At 34.7% G+C, this 21862-nt stretch overlaps 1 protein-coding gene across 4 annotated transcripts in view; it reads right to left on the minus strand.

Annotated features, from left to right (window-relative positions):
* The window catches only part of LOC127836826 (uncharacterized), a 195695-nt gene that overhangs the window by 2295 nt on the left and 171538 nt on the right, over nt 1–21862 (minus strand). For all 4 annotated transcript variants that reach the window (XM_052363433.1, XM_052363432.1, XM_052363431.1 and 1 more), the window contains 9 exons: nt 21690–21746; nt 19610–19759; nt 18966–19087; nt 18378–18446; nt 16771–16841; nt 13796–13939; nt 13248–13304; nt 12626–12910; nt 12079–12251 (listed from right to left, as the gene is read on the minus strand). In XM_052363433.1, the coding sequence (XP_052219393.1) occupies nt 12079–12251; nt 12626–12910; nt 13248–13304; nt 13796–13939; nt 16771–16841; nt 18378–18446; nt 18966–19087; nt 19610–19759; nt 21690–21746 (1128 nt within the window). The remainder of the gene's footprint in view (nt 1–12078; nt 12252–12625; nt 12911–13247; nt 13305–13795; nt 13940–16770; nt 16842–18377; nt 18447–18965; nt 19088–19609; nt 19760–21689; nt 21747–21862) is intronic.

A 21862-nucleotide genomic window follows, 5' to 3' on the forward strand; every position in this document is an offset into this window, starting at 1 on the left:
TTTACCATGTATTATGTGCAGTTTTTAACCACCTAAATTTCAATCTGACAGTTGGTTCGTGTTACACAACCATACAATGCTATTTTGAGTGCTAATTTGCAAAAAATTCATTGTGCTATCCAAAATATCTTTAATAGATGCTATGTTTTCATAAGAAATTCAGTAAGAATTATATATGATTGCTTGTCATAAATGGTTGCATGTTATACATGGTTGCATGTTATACGTGGTTGCATGTTATACATAGTTGTATGTTATACATAGTTGCACGTCATACATGGTTTCATGTTATTCATGTTTGTATGTTATACATGGTTGCATGTTATACATGGTTGTATGTTATACATGGTTGCATGTTATACATGGTTGAATGTTATACATGGTGGCATGTTATACATGATTGCACATTATATATGATTGCATGTTATACATGGCTGCCTGTTATACATTGCTGTATGTTATAGATGGTTGTGTGTTATACATGGTTGTATGTTATACATGGCTGTATGTTATACATGGTTGTGTGTTATACATTGTTGTATGTTATACATGACTGTATGTTATACATAGTTGTGTGTTATACATGGTTGTATGTTATACATGACTGTATGTTATACATGGTTGTGTGTTATACATGGTTGTATGTTATACATGGCTGTATGTTATACATGGTTGCGCGTTTTACATGGCTGCGCATAAAACATTGCAAAGTACGTTATCATTGCATATTCAGAGCTCTTGGCCACAGCTACAAAGCCAACATGTTAGTTTCTAACTCTGTAATTAACCCTTTACCACTTAGATACATATTTTGAAGCATTTGTAGTCCCTTAGAAAGTTAAATTTAATTATAGACATTTATTAATAAATTGAAGTTTTAAAGGCTATACTTTCAAAACTTAGATACTGATGAGCAGCAAACAGCATGAAACCTGAACAGACTGCGAGTTACTCACAGGCTGTTTTGGTTTTATTCTGTTTTCACATAGCCATTTTCACTGTGGTTCTTAGTTGGGAAGGGTTTAAACATGAATGATTCAAGATGTTATCCAATTATAATTGTATCCTTTTTTTTTTTTAATCAAATACAGATTAATTTGCTTTCCATGAAAATGTGAAACACAAACAAGTTAAGCTTTTTGTTTTCTAAGCCTTGCTAAATTAACTTATCTGTTTTCAACAATATGCGATTGCTTTATGCTTTCAAGAAGGGAAATTAAAACAAACCCACATCCCCTGGCTCTAGAATACATAAATACATACATTTTATAATACTATAGTTCTAGCCTTATTATCATATAAACATACAAGCGTGTGCAGAAAATAGCACATATTTGTACACTGCTATTTCAATAATTATTTATTGGAATTGATTGTTATTCAGAACATTTTTTCATTCCTAAGTTTTCCCCATCTTTAATTAATTTACAAAACAGTCACAATCTTTATTTGAAGTTCCTTATTCCAAATCATCTCCATTTCATACTTAAATGTTGGTTTCACAAACTTTTATCAGTGTTTTATTTTCGAAGTCTCACCTTGGCAATAACATGTATAGCCCAGCAATATTTTAGCACCATCCCCATTGTTTCTGGCTTACCAAGTCATGGCTGAATGAACCCTCATTGTTTCTGGCTTACCAAGTCATGGCTGAATGACCCACCCATTGTTTCTGGCTTACCAAGTCATGGCTGAATGACCCATGGCTTAATAGTCAGCATTTTAGTCCATAATTCGCCCCATCAGAGCAAAAAGGTACCATGTGCTATTAAAATTAGAAGGCACGTGGTAACTTTTTGCACCAATTGAGCGATATGATTTAGTGACTTTCAAAGCGGGAATTGCATTTATATCTGTTGAATTTGAAATTATTTAACAAATACTGAGTACTTAATTGAATTTTACAATCTACATTTGTATTTACAAACCGTCCTGTCCATAAGCACATTAAAATTTACTTGCAGTGTAATATAATACTTAAAGATATACGAGTACCATACAGAACATCGTTATTTCCAAATTCCCAATGTCACATATATTAGGGCCCATACTACTTTGAAATAACGATGTTCAATAGTATAAACAAACTTTTATGTTACATCAATCTTGGAATCAACAAGGCATTGCAAGCAGTTTTATCTGTTGTATTTATTACTTTTGACAAATAATATGTAAAATTGACATTAGCATATATAAATATATTAAACATTTACTTTATTTTAAAATGGTTTGTTTGATTATATATTTTATTAAATCCTAAAAGTCCATCCATGCATGAACACAGTTTAAAAATACAGCAAAAATGAAAAAATAAAATCCCAGTGAATAAGTCAATGGAAAGTGCTTAGTATACTAAATGTATGGAGGGAATACATCAAAATTACATCCAGAAAATGAAACAAACAGTTTTTGATGAGAAAATCAAGAACATTTTATCTATTTTAAGTTTGACGATATATTCCAAATTCACATGGCACAGTGTTGTATACTTAATACATAAGCATGCCAGTAACTGAGATTTCATGCATCAAGAGATGTTTTCAAAGACATTTATGCTCTCAGAATTGTAGCAAAGTTGTCCATTCCCGTCTGTAGATCTGCCATAGTCATTAGCACTTTTCTATGGAATTCCATAGAAAATATTATGAAATTCTACGGAAATCGATGGAAATCCATGGAATTTGATGGAATTCCATCCACTTGCCAATTTTCCATCTGATGCTGTTATAGAATTCCACGGAATCTCGACTAAAATTCCATGCATTTCCACTGAATGTATGGAAAACACCATGGAAAGTTGGACTTAGCCATTTTTTTCAACGGAAATCGTTATGGAAAATAACTTATACATTTTCTTGGATGGAAATCAATGGAAAATAACTTAGAAAATTTTCGCTGGTTTTCTGAAATGTATTTGTAGTTTAATACATGTATGAATTTATTTGCATCATGTATTTTGTATTTAAAAGAAAATGCAATAAAGATATATATAAATTTGTTCTAGAAATTGGAACAGTTCTGGAACTGTTCCATATTTGTGTTCTAAAACGTATGTTCTGGAATTGTTCCAAAACAGTTTTTTTAGAATAAATCCAGAACATTTGTGGAAAATGGCTTAGGACTGAAACTGTTCCAATAATTTCAAGAACCTTTTTAGAACATTTCAAGGACAAAATATGGTCAAAAATTTCTCAAAATGTTTTAAAATGTAGTTCTAGAACACATCTAGAATGCTTTAAGAACCAGTAAGTTCTACAAAAGTTCTTATGGGGAATAAGAACACATAAAGAACACCTTACACTTACAAATAGCCAAATAGACTTCATAGTAGCGACAGCAGCAGCAGCAGTAGTAGTAGTAGTTGACGATGTAGTTGCTGTATTAGTAGTAGTAGTTGTTGTTGTTGTAGTAGGTGTTGTTGTTGTAGTAATTGATGTAGTAGCAGTAGTGTTTTTTATATCAGTAGAGGTTGTGGTGGTAGTAGTAGTAGTAGAAGTACAGTAGACTCTGCCAATACCGGACCCTCGGAATACCGGAACTCTCCCGATTCCGGACGGTCGGGCCAGTCCCGTATTTTCTCCTTCTATTTCTTTGTTAAAAAATGTTGAATAAACCGAACTCTCTGAAAACCGGAAACCGGACGGGTATCTCCGTAAATTTTGTCATTTTCAACGTAAAATACATTGAGTATACCGGACGGTCTAAATTCTCAAGATGCCCGAGGCGTGAAAATAACAATACCTAGTCGGCAAAGCGAGTGCGGTGTCACATTTTGCTCGCGCAATTATCGATAATCGGATTAAACAAACCATAAAGGTGTCAAGTCGTTACCGCGCTATGGGATTCCGATTAAGTAATGTAAACAAACTGTGAATGTCTATAATAGACGTGCGGTAACACCAAAAAGTAATTGACTCGATCGTTTTATTAATTATTTATTATCGCCTATGATAAACAATTTAATTAAGAAATTAATGCATGCCGTTGCGACGATCACTTTCTTGTGATCTTCTCGGGTATTTTAAAAGATCTTATAGCCATGTTTTTAACGCTGAAATTGTTGTTTCTTTGTTTGTCAGATAAACTGTTAGAAATATGACTGTTAAATATCCATCCATCTGTATTTGCTTTTAATCGATTAAAAACACATTTTTTAAGAATGCAATTAACATCATCAGTACCTGCGTACAGTTATCACATGATCCATGTAAATGTATACGGTTTGTTTTATTTTTATGTGATTCTGTACACAATGAATACCGTGTATATTTCGGCAAAATGAAAACTCTTGGTAAACCGGAACTCTCTGAAAACCGGACGATTAGGCCGGTCCCGAGACCGTCCGGTTTACAGAGAGTCACTGTAGTAGCATTAACAGTTTCTGTAGCAATAGTAGTAGCAATAGAAGTAGCAGTAGTAGCAGTTGTTGCTGTAGTAGCAGTTGTTGCTGCTGCTGTTGTTGTTGCTGCTGTTGTTGTTGCTGCTGTTGCTGCTGTTATTGTTGCTGTTGTTGTTGGTGGTGTTGTTGTTGATGCTGTAGTAATTAAAGTAGTAGTTCTGCAGAAGTAGGAGTAGTTGTTACTTTCAAAGCAATTTCTACAAGTTTAAATTCCTTAACCCTGTCCAAGTGGTATACACACTGTTTTTTCTCAATATCAAACTCAGCCAGTCCAGGTTGTCAAATAACAATCTATCTGATAAGCTAAGCATGTGTTGTACATCAGATGTTGGGTATGTTTGCTGCAAATCTATTGGTTATAAGATATAACAGCCTTTTCTAATTGGCTGAATTCAAATACATAAAGTTTACCTGTTAGATTGAAACATGAAACATGGTGGACAATGTACTGGTTTAACTTGTTAAAATAAAGTTAAAGACATTTAACAAACAGAAGAGTTCATTAGTTTTTCCATTAAAAACACTTTCTTAAAATACTTATGTATTTATATCATTTGGAAAGTGACATGAAATATTGCTAAAGAGTGATGCATACAGTGTTTGAGCAGTCTGTCTAGGAATAGAACAACAACTGAAGGTTTGTGATTTTTATTATTTCTAAATATTCCTTTAAATTTAATCTTATAATGACATTATTGTAGACCTTTTTATGTGATATTTGAGGTTTTAGTATGGCAAATATTAGTTTAAAAGCAGCTGTCACCCAAATTTTCACTTAGTGGAGTTTGCAGGTTGAAAAAGGAAGTAATAAGACCTATGTGGAGAAATTAATAACGTTGAATGTAGTATCGGAATTTTATCATGCAATGTTATGGAACTGCAGGCTAAGGAAGTTTTTTACTGTGCATGTTGAGCACTCAATGCTCATTAATGGTGTTAATGTTTATTATTATCCCCCGCCATAGGCGGAGGGATATTGTTTTGGCGTTGTCTGTCTGTCCTTCCATCCTTACGTCTTTCCATCCGTCCGTAGCCATATCTTGGAAGTGCTTTGGCAGATTTCACTGAAACTTGGTATGAGTATGTATATGGATAAGAGGATGATGCATGCCAAATGGCATTGTACACCATTAGTTAATAACAGAGTTATGGCCCTTTGTATTTTGAAAAAATGCTTTTTGTGTGTCCTAGGCCATATCCTTGAAGTGCTTTGGCGGATTTCAATGAAACCTGGTTCGAGTATATATATGGATAAAATGATGATGCACGCCAAATGGAATTGTACACCATCTGTTAAAAACAGGGTTATAGCCCTTTGTATCTTTAAAAAATGCTTGTTTGAGTGTCAAATATAATACTTATGTGTCCAGAAGCATGTTGGCGGGGTATATCAATTCAACGTCTTTGCTTGTAAATAAAAAATTAAACCAATGGAATTGGTTTTTAGGTATCTGAGTGTGCATTTTCATACCAATAGAATTACACATCATTCTAATTATAGCAATAATAAATTTATACTAATAATTCCAACAAATTAAGTTATGCTTAGTGCTTTGCGATGTATTCACTTCGTTTTTAGTTCTCTTTCTAAAGACCATTTAACAACTTAATATTTAAAACATTATGTGCTTTAATTACCATTGACCAGTTGATGGAAGATACTGCAGAGTTTGGCAGGGAAATAATCCAACAGCAAAGCGGCTCTTTAAGCGCATTTACCTTGAGGACTTACAGGGCCACAAATTCATGGTAAATATTGTCATGCCCTGGGCTAGATAAGTTATTTAATGTTAACCACCTGAAAGTATTTTGTCTTTTTGGAATTCAATATATTGGTCTAAGTCAGTTACACTTTTCTGGATCCTGGGATAACTTTAAAAGTTCTAAGTATTCTTTCATGAAACTTGAAACATGAACAGATGACAATAAGGACATTTTGCACGTCATTTCATGTTGTTTATAATGCAAGAATTCTGGTTGCTATGGCAACAAATATATTTAACAAACTTAAAGTTTTACAGGTAGGGGACCATATTGCTTTGCAATCTCTTGTTATAGTTTGAATGTAAATAACTCTTTGCTTTAGGCATTTTTATGATTTTTTATTCTGTAGAGCACATGTGAGCAGTATACAATGTACCTCATACCAAAAAGGACCCGGAGGCAGTGACTGGTGTTCAATATTCTCAGAAGAAAAGGAAAATGGCAGTGGAAGACTTGGACAAACATTTTTAAAAACTAGCCTCTGTGTTAAGCCTGGCAGTCTGTTGCTGGTGACATGTTTTATTATGGTTACTTCTTGTATAAGAAAGACCAGTTATTTATTTTGTGAATTGTATTTTGTGTTTGTTTTTGGTCTTAATTTATTTGTTTTTTTTTAATTTAGGAATTTGAAACTTGGATAATTGAATTAAGTCCGTGTTCAACAGTACTGAGCATAGTATAATAAATAACAAATTTACAACAGTTGTTAATTTGTTATGTATTATTATTAACTATGCTCAGTACTTGAATACTGGCATGGGAATTTGTTTTCTAGAAAGTTGGTTTCAGACTAAAATATTTGAAGTTAACCTTCGGAACTTTTCTAGAATTGTACTGGAACACATCAACTAGAACTGAACTTCTGTTATCATACTGAAAGTGTTCTAGAATTAATAAGGAACGGTTGTTGAACGTTAAAATTTATGAGAAAAAACTCTAGAACAATTGTGTGTGATGTGTGTGTGCATGTAATTGTGTGTGTTTATGAACATATGTGAGAAAGGAAGTATACTTGTCATTAGAGAAATGTAAAATTCTACTTCTATGTTTTATATTGTGCCTTTTATAAGTTGTTCTTTTCTCACCTGTATATGCGTGCATGTTTATGATGTGTTTTTGAATGTGTGCATGCATGCCTGTGGTTAAGAGAGATGGTACTTTATGAAAATGTAAAACCACTCATTTTTGAATATGTACTGTGACTGCATGTGTGTGGTTAATGATTGATGCCAGATCTTGTTCTTGTTTAACTTCTATGATGAAACCTTTAGTTACATTCACATTTGTTTTTCAAAATCAATAAATGCCTTTGATCTATAATCTGTTTTTTTTCTATTTTATTCCAGCTTTTTATTAAATTCCATAGCTTTTCACGGAATTCCACGGCATTCTATGGAATTCCACAGCATTCCATGGAATTCCACGGCATTCCATGGAATTCCACGGCATTCTATGGAATTCCACGGCGTTCTATGGAATTCCACGGCATTCTATGGAATTCCACGGCATTCTATGGAATTCCACGGCATTATATGGAATGCCACGGAATTCTATGGAATTCCACGGCATTTTATGGAATTCCATCCCATATCAAGTCCCCCTTCTGTTTTTTTTTTCACTTTTCCATTGATTGCATGTAATCGGATGGAAAGTTAGTGCCAATACTCCACGGAATTCCATCTAACGATTTCCATTGAATTCCATATGATTCCACGGCAGATCTACAGACGGGTTATGACCTTGACATTATAAGACCTCTTGATTTCAAAATCACTAGGGGTCATCCTTAGTTCAGACCAACCAGCCAGGGTTTTTTTCCCACTTTTTGGGAAGATAGCCCATGGCTTTGGATTTGGGAATTTTATCGGCATTTTCATGAAATTGGGAAAATTAATTCTTTAGCCTTTTTTTTCCACACGAAAAGTCCACTAATTAGGGAAATACTAAATTTGATATAACACTTTATAATCATTAAAATTAAAAGAACAAAATCATAAAATACTTTGTTAGATGTAATTGAATTAAAATTGAGATATAATACGCATAAGACACTTCTTTCCAAAAAAAAAAAAAAAAAAAAAAATTTTTTTGTTTTTTTTTTTTGGAAATTGGGAATTTTTTGCCACATTTTGGGAAAAAAGTATACTTTTTGGGATTGGGAACATAGCCGAATTTCGGCTATAAAATCGGGCCAAAAAAACCCCTGCCAGCATACTTATTAATATGACCCTCTATAATTATGTTCTCTATAGATTGTGCAAAAACAATTAAACTTCATGAAACAGGTCCATATGATCTCAACATTTGACCTGATGACCTAAATTCAAAGGAGTCCTAATATTCATGCAATTTGCATAATTGCAGGTCATAGCATTATTAAGTTATTGTAAGGAAACACATTTCCTTTTTTTGAAGCCATTGTGACCTTTTTCTTTGACCTTTTGACCTCAAAATCAATAGGAGTCATTATTTCCTAACAACTAACCAGCATACCAATTTACATGATAGGGGGTCATTTTTTTTCTAGATATCATGAAGAAACCGATTTCTTCTTAAAAGCATATGTGACCTTTTCCTTTTTACCTGGAAATCTAAATACATCCTCTTTCCTCCCATGTAACTACTATACCAATTTATATGATCCCAGGCCAAAGCATTATAAAACAAGTGGGTCATGGGCCCTTAGGCGTTCACCTGAGAATTGTGTTTGTTTTTATCAAATAAAATTTGAATTCATAACAAACATTAAACAAAATAATTAATAAATGTTACTTCAGAAATATTGCAATACAGAAATTAAAATTTGGCATCATGCTGCATGTACCTTAAGAGACATTGAACAGTTGACAGTACAGATATGGCGTTCATAACATGAGAAACAACCATGCCCAACCGGTTCAATATGATAGATACTTAAGAGACATTGAACAGTTGACAGTACAGATATGGCATTCATAAACATGAGAAACAACCATGCCCAACCGGTTCAAGATGATAGATACTTAAGAGACATTGAACAGTTGACAGTACAGATATGGCATTCATAAACATGAGAAACAACCATGCCCAACCGGTTCAAGATGATAGATACTTAAGAGACATTGAACAGTTGACAGTACAGTTATGGCATTCATAAACATGAGAAACAACCATGCCCAACCGGTTCAAGATGATAGATACTTAAGTCATATCACCATGTGCATTAAACATATGGTAATGCAACATGTTGCATGGATACTATCCCTTTACCACTAAGATAGCTATTTTGATACATTTGTAGTCCCTCAGAAAGTTAGATTTATTTAAAGACCTTATTTACAAGATTCAAATTTTAAAGGCTTCATTTCCAACTCTAATTCTGCCTCAGTTTAAAAAGCTGACCATTGAGCTGAGCTTTTACTTCCTTTCATTTACTATTTGTAACATTAAAACTAACCAGCAAATTTGTTGAATTGATATCCCCTGCAAAATATGCTTCTGGACACAAAAGTGTTCTGGATGGAAGAACGGATAGACAACGCCAAAAAAAGCATTTTTTCAAGATACAAAGGACTATAACTCTGTTATTAACAAATGGTGTACAATGCCATTTGGCGTGCATCATCCTCTTATCCATATATATACTCATACCAAGTTTCAATGAAATCCGCCAAAGAACTTCCAAGATATGGCTCCGGACACAAAAGTGCCGGACGGACGGAAAGACAGACGGACGGACGGACAACCCCAAAACAATATCCCTCCGCCTACGGCGGGGGATAATAATTAGTGGATGAACTGTAATGACAAGTTGTGGAAACAGTTTTTTGCAGATCAAACAAATATGCATACCCATATCAATATCAAACAAGAAACCGTCGGAGATGGGTGATGCTCCCCAAAGTTTTTTTTGTCACTATATTGATGCCATCATCCAAACATGCTTGTAATGTAAATAATTGGCTATGAATTAATTGGGTCAATATACCAACATGCAGGTTAGAGGCTATATAATTATATCCATCATGCAAGCCAGTGTCTTTTTCTGGAAATGTCTATTCTAGAGCGGTCTATTTTTGTTGTAGATCCCACAGAATTCCGAATCAGAAGATATTCTCACTCCATATCCTTAAAAGCGGCTGAATTCCGCTTCGCGTGTTTTTGACAGAAACACTGGAAATCAAAGGGATGTAACTCTCTGATAGGCAGTTGAATAAAATTTAAAGAATTTTCATTTAAACTTATGCTTGGGAAATCAATACAATTAACAATTCCTATTGAAAATGAAGGGATGAATATTTATGGCAGAAAAATAGCAGACAATTTTGTATTGGATGTCGAAGAAGGTGATCAGATATGTTAATTTTATATTATTTTTCAATGATACAGAAAAATCATGTTATAACAAAAATCATATTTTCATTTTTTTAGTCAAGCCAGTGCAATACTATGGAAAGGGCTGTTAATGTTATGTTAGTATTTTACTGACCTGATGGTGTGTAAAAATGTTAAAATTAAATTAATTTAAATAAAAAGTAAAACGTATACAAATGGTATTTGATAAGTGCCTGAGTTTCGGAAAAATCCTGCCTATTTTTCAAAGTGAGAGGGGGAATTTCCCTCCTACTTTCGCATTTCTAGAAAAGACACTGTTCCTGGCATTGTTAGATAATTAACATGGCAGTGCAGTTTACCTTGATCATCTGTCATGAAGTGAAAACATCAAAAGAAATGAGTGAAATTTAAACATAAATCGATTATCATCTGTGATAAAAGTGAAAACATGAACAGAAATGAGTGAAATATGAACATATATGAGCCTCTTTCTGTGAAAACAGGGTTTAATGAATGTGAATAAAGTGTTGTTCCAGATTAGCCTGTGCAGTCTGCACAGGCTAATCAGGGACGACACTTTCCGTTTGTATGGTATTTTCTGTTTAAAGGCAGTCTCTTCTTAGCGGAAATCCAGTTTAGGTGGAATGTGTCCTCCATGATAAGCCTGTGCAGACAACACAGGCTAATCTGGGACGACACTTTACGCATATGCATTTAACCCCTCTTTTTACAGAGCACAGCCTATACATAGGTTGAGGCCCACATTACTAGGACATAATTAAACACATCTATAATAATACTTTCCTTTGTACCCAGTATTTTTTTTAAAACGATTACTGCATAAAGAGTCAAGTTATTTCGCCCATGGAAAATCAATATGTAAAAACACTGATTGAACTATTTACTGTGGACTTGGACTATAAGAACCACTCAACGATGAGTGTTGCTCTGTGAAAAGGGGGCTTAATGCATGTGTGGTAAGTGTCATCCCGCTTTCGACCACATTTTCTTCCTTAGCTGGATTGTAGCTAAGTATAGACTTTACTTAAACAGAAAATACCATAAAAGCCGAAATTGTCGTCCTTGATTTGCCTGTGTGGATTGCACAGGCTTATCTGGGACAACACTTAAGGCACATGAATTTAGCCCAGTTTTACCAGAACAAAGCTCAAAAACATTTTTCTGTAGACTTGTGCTATTACCCTTTAACACTCTAATATGCACTTTGACGCTTTTATAGTCTGTTAGAACAAAAAACTTAAAAAAAACTTTCTAACTAGATTCCAGTTTTAAAGGCTTGTTTTACAAGCCCTAAGGTATTGCTGAGCAGCAACAAGCATATAACCTAAACAGGCTGCAAGATACTAGCAGGCTGTTCTAGTATTATGGCTGGTTGCAAATAGTCTTTATATAACCTAAACAGGCTGCAAGATACTCGCAGGCTGTTCTAGTATTATGCTGGTTGCAAATAGTCTTTATATAACCTAAACAGGCTGCAAGATACTAGCAGGCTGTTCTAGTATTATGCTGGTTGCAAATAGTCTTTTTCACTTTGCTTCTGGGCAGGAAAGGGTAAAAAACACCAAACACAAACAACTCACCTCTGTGGCAGGGCCAGTGGTGAACACTTTGAGTCGCTCGTTGATTCGCGTGCTCGCACCACGCAGTATCACGCTGCACTCGTTGGTTTCCTTACGGAGCTTTTCGAAAGTGTCTATCATTCCTATTGCAAACAGCGACCTTTGGTCGGAGTCTATCCTAACCTGTGTGAGGCCTGAAAAGATGATAATTATCTAAAGGTTTTTTTTCAATATGACATTTGTTTTCCTTTCATTAATTTTTTAAATCTGTTTAGTTTCATGCTCTTTTTTTAAAATGAAAAATGTGATTTTTTTTCCTTTCTTGATTCATTTTTTTTCTCAATCTTTTATTTCCAGTTCTTTATGATTATTTACAGGTGAATATGACTTGAGAATTTTAAGAGGACTTTTTTTACATGTTATTTTTAAAATGACGTAAAAAGTTTTTTCTTATTGTTGTTTTTTAAAATATGTTTTGTATAACTGCCCTGGATTTGAAATAAAAAATACACTGCAATGTCTTCTCGAATAATTTCAGATAACATATAAATTTCAAAGGTAATCGTACCTGACAAATACTCTGGCTTGTCGTTCACATTATAGATCAGACATCTGTCACTGATTCCCTGCCTGTAGATTGGTCCAGGCACGCTGAAAATCTCCTGGTAACCAGCCTCACCCAACTTCCTGTTTTCATCTGATTTTTTCTTCTTCAAAGGGAGAGAACCACTACCAGACTCATTCAAGGATGGAGTGATGTCCCTTAGTGGTAGAGTTTTTGACCAGTCATCTGGTGTTTGCACATTTCTCCTCTGAGGCCAGGTCAGGTTGCCTTCAAAACCTTGGTCGAAATCTGAGACAAACGGATAGAAAATGATATGAAAGTGTTGCCAGCAAAACCTTGGACGAAATCTGAGAGACAGAAAATGATAGTAAGTAAAGTGTTGCCATTAAAACCTTATAAAAAACCTGAGACAAACACATAGATTCTTTGTGGTCAGGATAAAGTGGCTTAGAAGAAAAGGAATAGAAAAAAACAACATCAAAGGTGTAGCAAAAAAGTGTCTTTAATAATTTAAAAACCTTATTTTATATACCTGAACATAAATTATATAGATTTCTATTTACGCATGCTTACCTCTATATTAAATAATATTCTAACATGTGTAATTACACATAAAAAGTTTTACCTTGAGAATTATCCTGCTCACTGAGTGAAGATGCATATTCCGATCTCCCTGAGAGCACTGTTGTAAATGATAAAACATAATTTACAAGAAAAATCTTCACTCTTTCTTCTCAATTAAGCTTTTTCAAAGTTTGTTTCTATACATCAACTACATTTTTTTCATGTTCCTTATCAAAACAATATTAACGTCAATTTTTTTTATATTTATTATTCAATACACAGAAAATCTGACACTTCATCTTTAATCAGTTTTTTGACGCATGTGTGTATGCATGTATGTGCGTTAAATGTCCCCCAAGATTAGCATGTACCATCCACACAGGCTTATAAGAAACGACACTTTCTGCCTTAACTGGAATTCCCTGTATAAGAAACTTCCTTTAAACAAACAATTCCATAAAAGGGGAAAATGTCGTCCCAGATTAGCCTGTGTGGGATGCACAGGCTTATATGGGACAACACTTTTCGCACATGCATTATGCGCAGTTTTCCCATAATGCAACTAATATGCCTCCTTTAGAGACAAAGCTCAATGAGTAATGCACATACATTGGTCCCAGTCCTTCAATACTGCCTTGACATCTGAAGAGATCTTCTGGTTCTCTTCTATCATCGGTGGCAGACGTTGGTTGACTGACCGTAGCAGCAGAAGGACATCCTCCCTAGAACCTTCAGAGCCGTTGTTCTGTTGCTCTGTGAATCAGATGAAAGGTACACAGTGTTTTTTTTCATAAAAAAATGGGGGTCCGATGTAAGGCCACTTTCCAATGGAAAACAAAGCATATATATTTTCCCCAAATGGTACCTAAAAATTCCAAATTGAAGGTTTCATTATTTTTTAATCTCAACATTTTGTTCATCTCTCATCCAGCTATAAATATTAAATCTTTGTAAATATACTATTGAAAATACTTCAATTCTCAATTTTGAAGCTTTTTAAAGCAAAACAAACACAAATTTTCCAATTTAGTCAAAACGCGCAAATTTGTATTGCCCTCATCCCCATAATGGTGAAAAAACACAAACACTAGTACATAGGTCAGGAATGAGTGAATTCCAACACATACACTAGTACATAGGTCAGGAATGAGTGGATTCCATCACATACACTAGTACATAGGTCAGGAATGAGTGGATTCCATCCCATACACTAGTACATAGGTCAGGAATGAGTGGATTCCATCACATACACTAGTACATAGGTCAGGAATGAGTGGATTCCATCCCATACACTAGTACATAAGTCAGGAATGAGTGGATTCCATCACATACACTAGTACATAGGTCAGGAATGAGTGGATTCCATCACATACACTAGTACAAAGGTCAGGAATGAGTGGATTCCATCACATACACTAGTACATAGCTCAGAAATGAGTGGATTCCATCACATACACTAGTACATAGGTCAGGAATGAGTGGATTCCATCACATACACTAGTACATAGCTGAGGAATATGTGGATTCCAACACATACACTAGTACATAGGTCAGGAATGAGTGGATTCCAACACATACACTAGTACATAGCTGAGGAATGAGTGGATTCCGATACATACACTAGTACATAGGTCAGGAATGAGTGGATTCCAACACATACACTAGTACATAGCTGAGGAATGAGTGGATTCCATCACATACACTAGTACATAGGTCAGGAATGAGTGGATTCCATCACATACACTAGAACATAGCTCAGGAATGAGTGGATTCCAACACATACACTAGTACATAGGTCGGGAATGAGTGGATTCCATCACGCAAACAAATATGTTTCACACACAAAATAATTACCAATATTTTTAATCTACCGTAAGGTTTGACTTAATATTCACAAGCTCTTTAAAGAGAAAACAAACAAGAGCAAATGAAGTAATCCAATTTAATTCTATGTTTTGTGTCCCCATGATTTTTTAAAATATACTGACCATATGATTTTTCCTAAAATACTGATTAAATACTAAACTAAGTTGATGAACGTTTTTGTGCACAAAGTCCCTAGGAATGTGTGAAATAAAACATTATATGAGAACATTTTAACCAAGCTACTTTTTAGAACTGAAAGATTAAATTGTAGAAAAATAACCAGAATATGTAATATGCGCATAAATATAGTTTCCTAGGAGTGCAAGAATAAATTGTACAAACAAGGGCTGTTTGTAAAACATGTATGCCCCCCATATGGGCTGTCAGTTGTAGTGGCAGCCATTGTGTGAATATTTTGTCACTGTGACCTTGACCTTTGACCTAGTGACCTGAAAATCTATAGGGGTCATCTGCCAGTCATGATCAATGTACCTATGAAGTTTCATGATCCTAGGCCTAATTATCCTTGAGTTATCATTAGGAAACCATTTTACTGTTTTGAGTCACTGTGACCTTGACCTTTGACCTAGTGACCTGAAAATTAATAGGGGTAATCTGCCAGACATGATCAATGTACCTATGAAGTTTCATGATCCTAGGCGTAAGCATGCTTGAGTTATCATCCGGGAACCATTTTACTATTTCTAGTCACTGTGACCTTGACCTTTGACCTAGTGACCTAAAAATCAATAGGGGTCATCTGCCAGTCATGATCAATGTACCTATGAAGTTTCATGATCCTAGGCGTAAGCATTCTTGAGTTATCATCCGGAAACCATTTTACTATTTCGAGTCACTGTGACCTTGACCTTTGACCTAGTGACCTGAAAATCAATAGGGGTCATCTGCCAGTCATGATCAATGTACCTATGAAGTTTCATGATCCTAGGCCTAAACATTCTTGAGTTATCATCCGAAAACCATTTTAGTGTTTCGAGTCACTGTGACCTTGACCTTTGACCCATTGACCTGAAAATCAATAGGGGTCATTGGCCAGTCATGATCAATGTACCTATGAAGTTTCATGATCCTAGGCCTAAGTGTTCTTGAGTTAATATCCGGAAACCACATGGTGAACGGACTGACCGACATGTGCAAAACAATATACCCCCTCTTCTTAGAAGGGGGGCATAATAACACATACCTTGAGTGCAAGAAAACATTTTACAAATAACACACAAATATAGTTCCCAAGGAGAGCAAAAATATGTTGTCCGCATAGCTATAGATCCCTTACAGTGCAAGAATACCAAGAATACATGGTACAAATAACACACCTTTTTCCCTAAATATGTTATAGATCCCTTACAGTGCAGGAATACATCGTACAAATAACACACCTTTTTCCCTAAATATGTTGTCCGTATAGCTATAGATCCCTTACAGTGCAAGAATACCAAGAATACATGGTACAAATAACACACCTTTTTCCCTAAATATGTTGTCAGTATAGCTATAGATCCCTTACAGTGCAAGAATACCAAGAATACATGGTACAAATAACACACCTTTTTCCCTAAATATGTTGTCCATATAGCTATAGATCCCTTACAGTGCAAGAATACATCGTACAAATAACACACCTTTTTCCCTAAATATGTTGTCTGTATAGCTATAGATCCCTTACAGTGCAAGAATACATCGTACAAATAACACACCTTTTTCCCTCTGCAGCAGTGTGAGAATCTCCTGAATCTTCCTCTCACTTGATCTTTTCTCCTTCTTCAACCTACCACCAGAGAGGAGACATTGCAAAACTCGGGCTCTGCCACAATATTGACTTACAACATAGGTCTTTTCATGGAATTTTTTGGGGAAAAATGCAATTTCTGAAATGGGAATTTTTTTCTGGAAATTTCATGGGCAAACATAGAGAAGGATTAAATGACTGGCCTGCAGTCACTTCAATATACTACCACTTGATTGTGGGGGTAGAAAAAGGTCAAGAAATACAAACAATGGGGGCTTCCCCCAGTGCCATGTTTCTTTTCCAATGGAGCACCCCTACAGAATAATTTATTCATAGATAGGTGCAAATAATTGATATATGTATTACAAAAACAAGAGATGTGTTAGTCAGAAACGCAATGCCCCTATTGCTCCACTTTGAAATAAAATATCAATATATCATTTGGCAGGTTTAGAAATTATCTCCCTTTTAAAGCGTATTACTTCCCTCGGATTGTATTTTTTGACTTTTGACCTTGAAGGATGACCTTGACCTTTCACCACTCAAAATGTGCAGCTTCATGAGATACACATGCATGCCAAATATCAAGTTGCTATCTTCAATATTCAAAAAGTTATGACCAAACTTTAATGAAGAGTAAAGTTTTAGAAAATAAAAATACAATGATATTTGACCTTTGACCTTGAAGAATGGCCCTGACTTTTCACCACTCAAAATGTGCAGCTCCATGAGATACACATGCATGCAAAATACCAAGGTTAAAGTTTTGGGACAGAATGACAGACAGGCCAAAAACAATATACCCCCTTCTTCGAATAAGGGGGCATATAAATAAGTGTAGGGTTATTGTTCTTTTGAATTGCAAACGGCCTCATGGGTATTATTACACCCATGAAGTTTCATGTTGAAATCTTGTATAGTATCTGAGATAAAGCCCTGAGGCCGTATTCCAGTAGCTTCTTAAGTTTTCACTTAAGTTAAGAAATTTCTTACATAAATTTCTCAAGTTAAATTTGAAATGTAAAAAACAAAACATGAGACGCTTAGTATTTCTCTATAAGAAATTCCTTTAAGAGTTAAAGGAAGTTAACTTAATTTTCAATATATGAGAAAAAATACACAAAGTAAAGAAATTTAATAAGTTTATGAAGCTACCAGAATTTAACTTAATTGAAATCTTATGTTAAAAGAAAAAATGGCGGAAATAAGAAAAAATATTGCGCAATATTTCAACTTAAGTTATTTTTTAACTTAAGAAGCTACTGGAATACGGCCCCTGAAAACTTACATCAAATGAAAACAGCAAAGGGCAATACCTCTTATTTAAGAAAGTTTAGGGTAATGGTTCTTGTGCATGGCACTTCTTTGTAAGATTTCTAAACCCCATAAAGTTTCATGTTGAAATCTTGCGTTCTCATCATTGATATCTATCTTTACACCCATGAAGTTTCATGTTGATATCTTACATAGTTTCTGAGATAGAGTCCTGAAAAATTTGTGACAGACGGACAGACTTAGAGACAATGCCATTTCTGTTTGCCCCCACCTTTGGATGCAGATATTTATGGTACTTACTTGCAGATGTAGTCGTAAAACATTTGGCAGTTTTTTAAGGCAGAATTTTTTTCATTCTCCACTTTTTCCCTGAAATACGTCACACCTTCACATTAATATGAGCTACACTCTGTGAACACGGGGTAAACATGCACAAATAAACTACGGGAATACTTTTATTTATAATCATGTTAACCTTTTCCCATTTAGATAAGTTTTTGACGCATCTGTAGTCCCTTAGAAAGTAACATTTAATTAAAAACCTTTCTTATAAGATTCAAGTTTTAAAGGCTTCATTTCAAACCCTTAAATACTGATGAGCAGCAAACAGCATAAAACCTGAACAGACTGCGAGCGACTCACAGGCTCTTCTGGTTTTATGCTGTTTGCACATAGCCATTTTCACTTTGCTTCTGAGTGGGAAAGAGTTAATATTAGCTGCACTCTGTGAACACGGGGTAAACATGCACTTATAAACTACTGGAATATTTTTACTAACAATCATATTTAATATTGTTTTCTTTTTCCCAATTTTATGATTTATTGCACTATTTTTCCCAATCCAAAAGGCAAATGCTTTAAAATTTAAAGCACAAAAATTCACAATACCTGTAATTGATCTCTTCCTTTAGGACTTGCTTTGCCTGGTCGTACTTCGTCTTCAGCTGACTCATCTGAGACTCAGCGTTCTGTTTGTAAACCGAGACTCGCTCCTTCATAACTTGCAGCTCCTGTTAACAAGACCAACATGTATTGGCTATGCTCTGTGAAAGGGGGTTTAATATTAACAAGACCAACATGTACTGGCTATGCTCTGTGAAAGGGGGTTTAACGCATGTGCGTTTATATAGTGTTGATCCAGAATAGCCTTTGCAGTCAAATTGAATTGGGAAAAAAGTTATGTTGAATTGGGAAAAATGATGTTGAATTGGAAAAATGATGTTGAATTGGGAAAAATGATGTTGAATGGGGAAAAATGATGTTATTTTGACTTTCCAATCAAATGGAATTTGGAAAAATGATGTTGTTTTAAATTTGGAAAAATGATGTTGAATTGGGAATTTTTTTTGTTGAATTTGGAAAAATGATGTTGAAATGTGAAAAATTATGTTGTTTTGACTAAAATTGGTAAATAAGTGTGTGCGTGTTTCTTTGTTGTTGCTAAAGCTAATTGAAAATTTATAGAGCTGAACAACACTGTAACAATAGTGTGGGAGGAGTTAAACAATTGAAATATCAGAACTGTATAATACCTGCTCCCGTTTTGTAAGTGCGTCATTTGCGGCCTTCAAGTCGGCCGCCAACTTGCTCGCCCTTGACTTCTCATCATTCAATGCGCTATGGTTCTTGTCCTCATTTTCTAGTTGAAGGTCAAGGTCACTTTCCAGCTGAGCCACTCTCGCCTGCAGTGATTTATTTTGCGTTTTTATTTTACAACCCAAGCAATTTGATTGGGAAAAATTAACACAGTTAAGGCCACGACTTTTATATTTCTTGGTTTACAAAACCGCCGACCCTAATTTTTGGAAAATGGGAAAAAAAATAAAATCGGAAAATCGTCTTTTTTTAAAATATTTTATTCCCGACCGCACTTCAAAATGAGCGAAATGAGAAAAAAACGATCCGGTTTGAGTACGGTTGCGAATAAAATCAAGTAAGTACAATCAACGATTGGTTCACATATATTGCAGAGATCGGGATATTTTTCAATGTGACACATTATGTACCAGTCCTTTTATGGGCACTTCTCAAAATTTATTTCGGGTAAAAATTACAGACAATAAGAAAATCAGCGTCAGTCAAATGTCGACCCCATCAAAATTTATTTCCGTGTCTGTGACGCAACTATATTGTTTAACATGTTAATTATATTAAACAAACCCGATAGTATTTGATAATAAGTATAAATAATCCAATAAAACACTGCCATTATTTACGATATATGTGTTTAGGAATTTTGTAAACACGTCCGCCATAGTTTATAGGAACTGTACAGAAAGTTTGGAAATCGGAACAAATCGGTATATCTCGGAAAATCATTGATAAATGTATTTGTCGTTTCAATGCTTAGGGCCGAGTAATTTCGGCAAATCGGAACTCAACTTGTGTAAAACACTAGCTCAATTAACCTTTAAACTCCGCCTCCGTTCTCTGCAAAAGATTCGAAGGCGGAGCTATGCACGTGCTTTTATTAAATTGGAGGATTGCAATTGAGAAACAAACACACGATTGGTTCGGCATGTTGATTGCTAGACAAAGGAAGCCAATTTTTTCGGCGCGAAATTTGTCGCTTTATTGCTTCCGACAGAAAGCGGCTTTCCTTTGATGACGTCACACTGTCAATTCACACAGACTGCACATTTTCGGAAGACTTTAACTGACTCCTTGTTTACAATTCCAGTAAAAAAAACACTTGCTAACATTAAACTTTGGATTAAATTATCAAAATAAAGCAAAAGCGAAGTTGACAAATATGATTAAATTAATTCGCGTCAGTTCAAATAAGACGTTTTGCGTTGTAAATCAACGAGTTTTCATGACAACAACAACTTTGACAAACATTACCGCGACGACGCATGGATCGATCTACCTCGATTTTTTTTTTCATGTACGATCTCATAAGTCGAGTAAGAGCAAACACATACCGGGTAATTTGTGTATGAGTAGTTTATCTTATATAAGATTTATGCAACGGGCATCGCATTGCGTAATGGTGCGCATCCAATTATGGAAATGAAGCGCAGTTTTTCGTTTTAATGGGAGAAGAACGCATGTCATGTAATGGAGTGTTTAAAATTGCCTGATGTTACATAAGGTGCTGTTAGGACTCATTTCATTTGAAGATATAGATGTGTTTCATTGCATAATTTGATTTTTTGTCTCTGTGTTAAGGTTATAAAAGATATGTTGTCTTTGTTCTGATGTTATTAGCATTAACTTTTTTTTCCAATGTTTTTTTTTTTTTTTTTTTTCGACCGCCAAATGGACCATTTTCAAAATAATTTTTGTAAACCAATAAAAAAAAAAGTCGTGGCCTAATTATGAAATCCGGAAAAATACAATACAATATTATGATAATACATAACAGCATTTTGATTGTTTATAAGTGCATGTCTTATTCATTTTAATATTTATACTTTAAGGCACTTCTGAATTCTATATAATTGATGTATAAAAAAATCAGTAAACAAATTATCGAGTTTATCAGAAAAGATGTTTGTTTGTTGTGGTTTTTTTTTGGGGGGGGGGGGCAATTTTTGTAAGATTTTGGGGAAAATTATGACTTTTTGCAGGAAACAGCCTTAAATTTTGGGCAAAAAATAAATCACTGACCTGCCACTGCATCTCCATTGACTTCTTCTGTGACAATACATCCTCTAGGTCTCTGACCTGCAAATGCAGAAAATACTCTGTCCTTTCAAGTCTTAAACCTTTACCACTCACAGGCTTAGTAAAAATGGCTGAATGCAATTGGCATAAAATAAAACAGCCTGCCAGTTACAAGT

The sequence above is a fragment of the Dreissena polymorpha genome, chromosome 7 (assembly GCF_020536995.1).
Source record: "Dreissena polymorpha isolate Duluth1 chromosome 7, UMN_Dpol_1.0, whole genome shotgun sequence".
NCBI lineage: Eukaryota > Metazoa > Mollusca > Bivalvia > Myida > Dreissenidae > Dreissena > Dreissena polymorpha.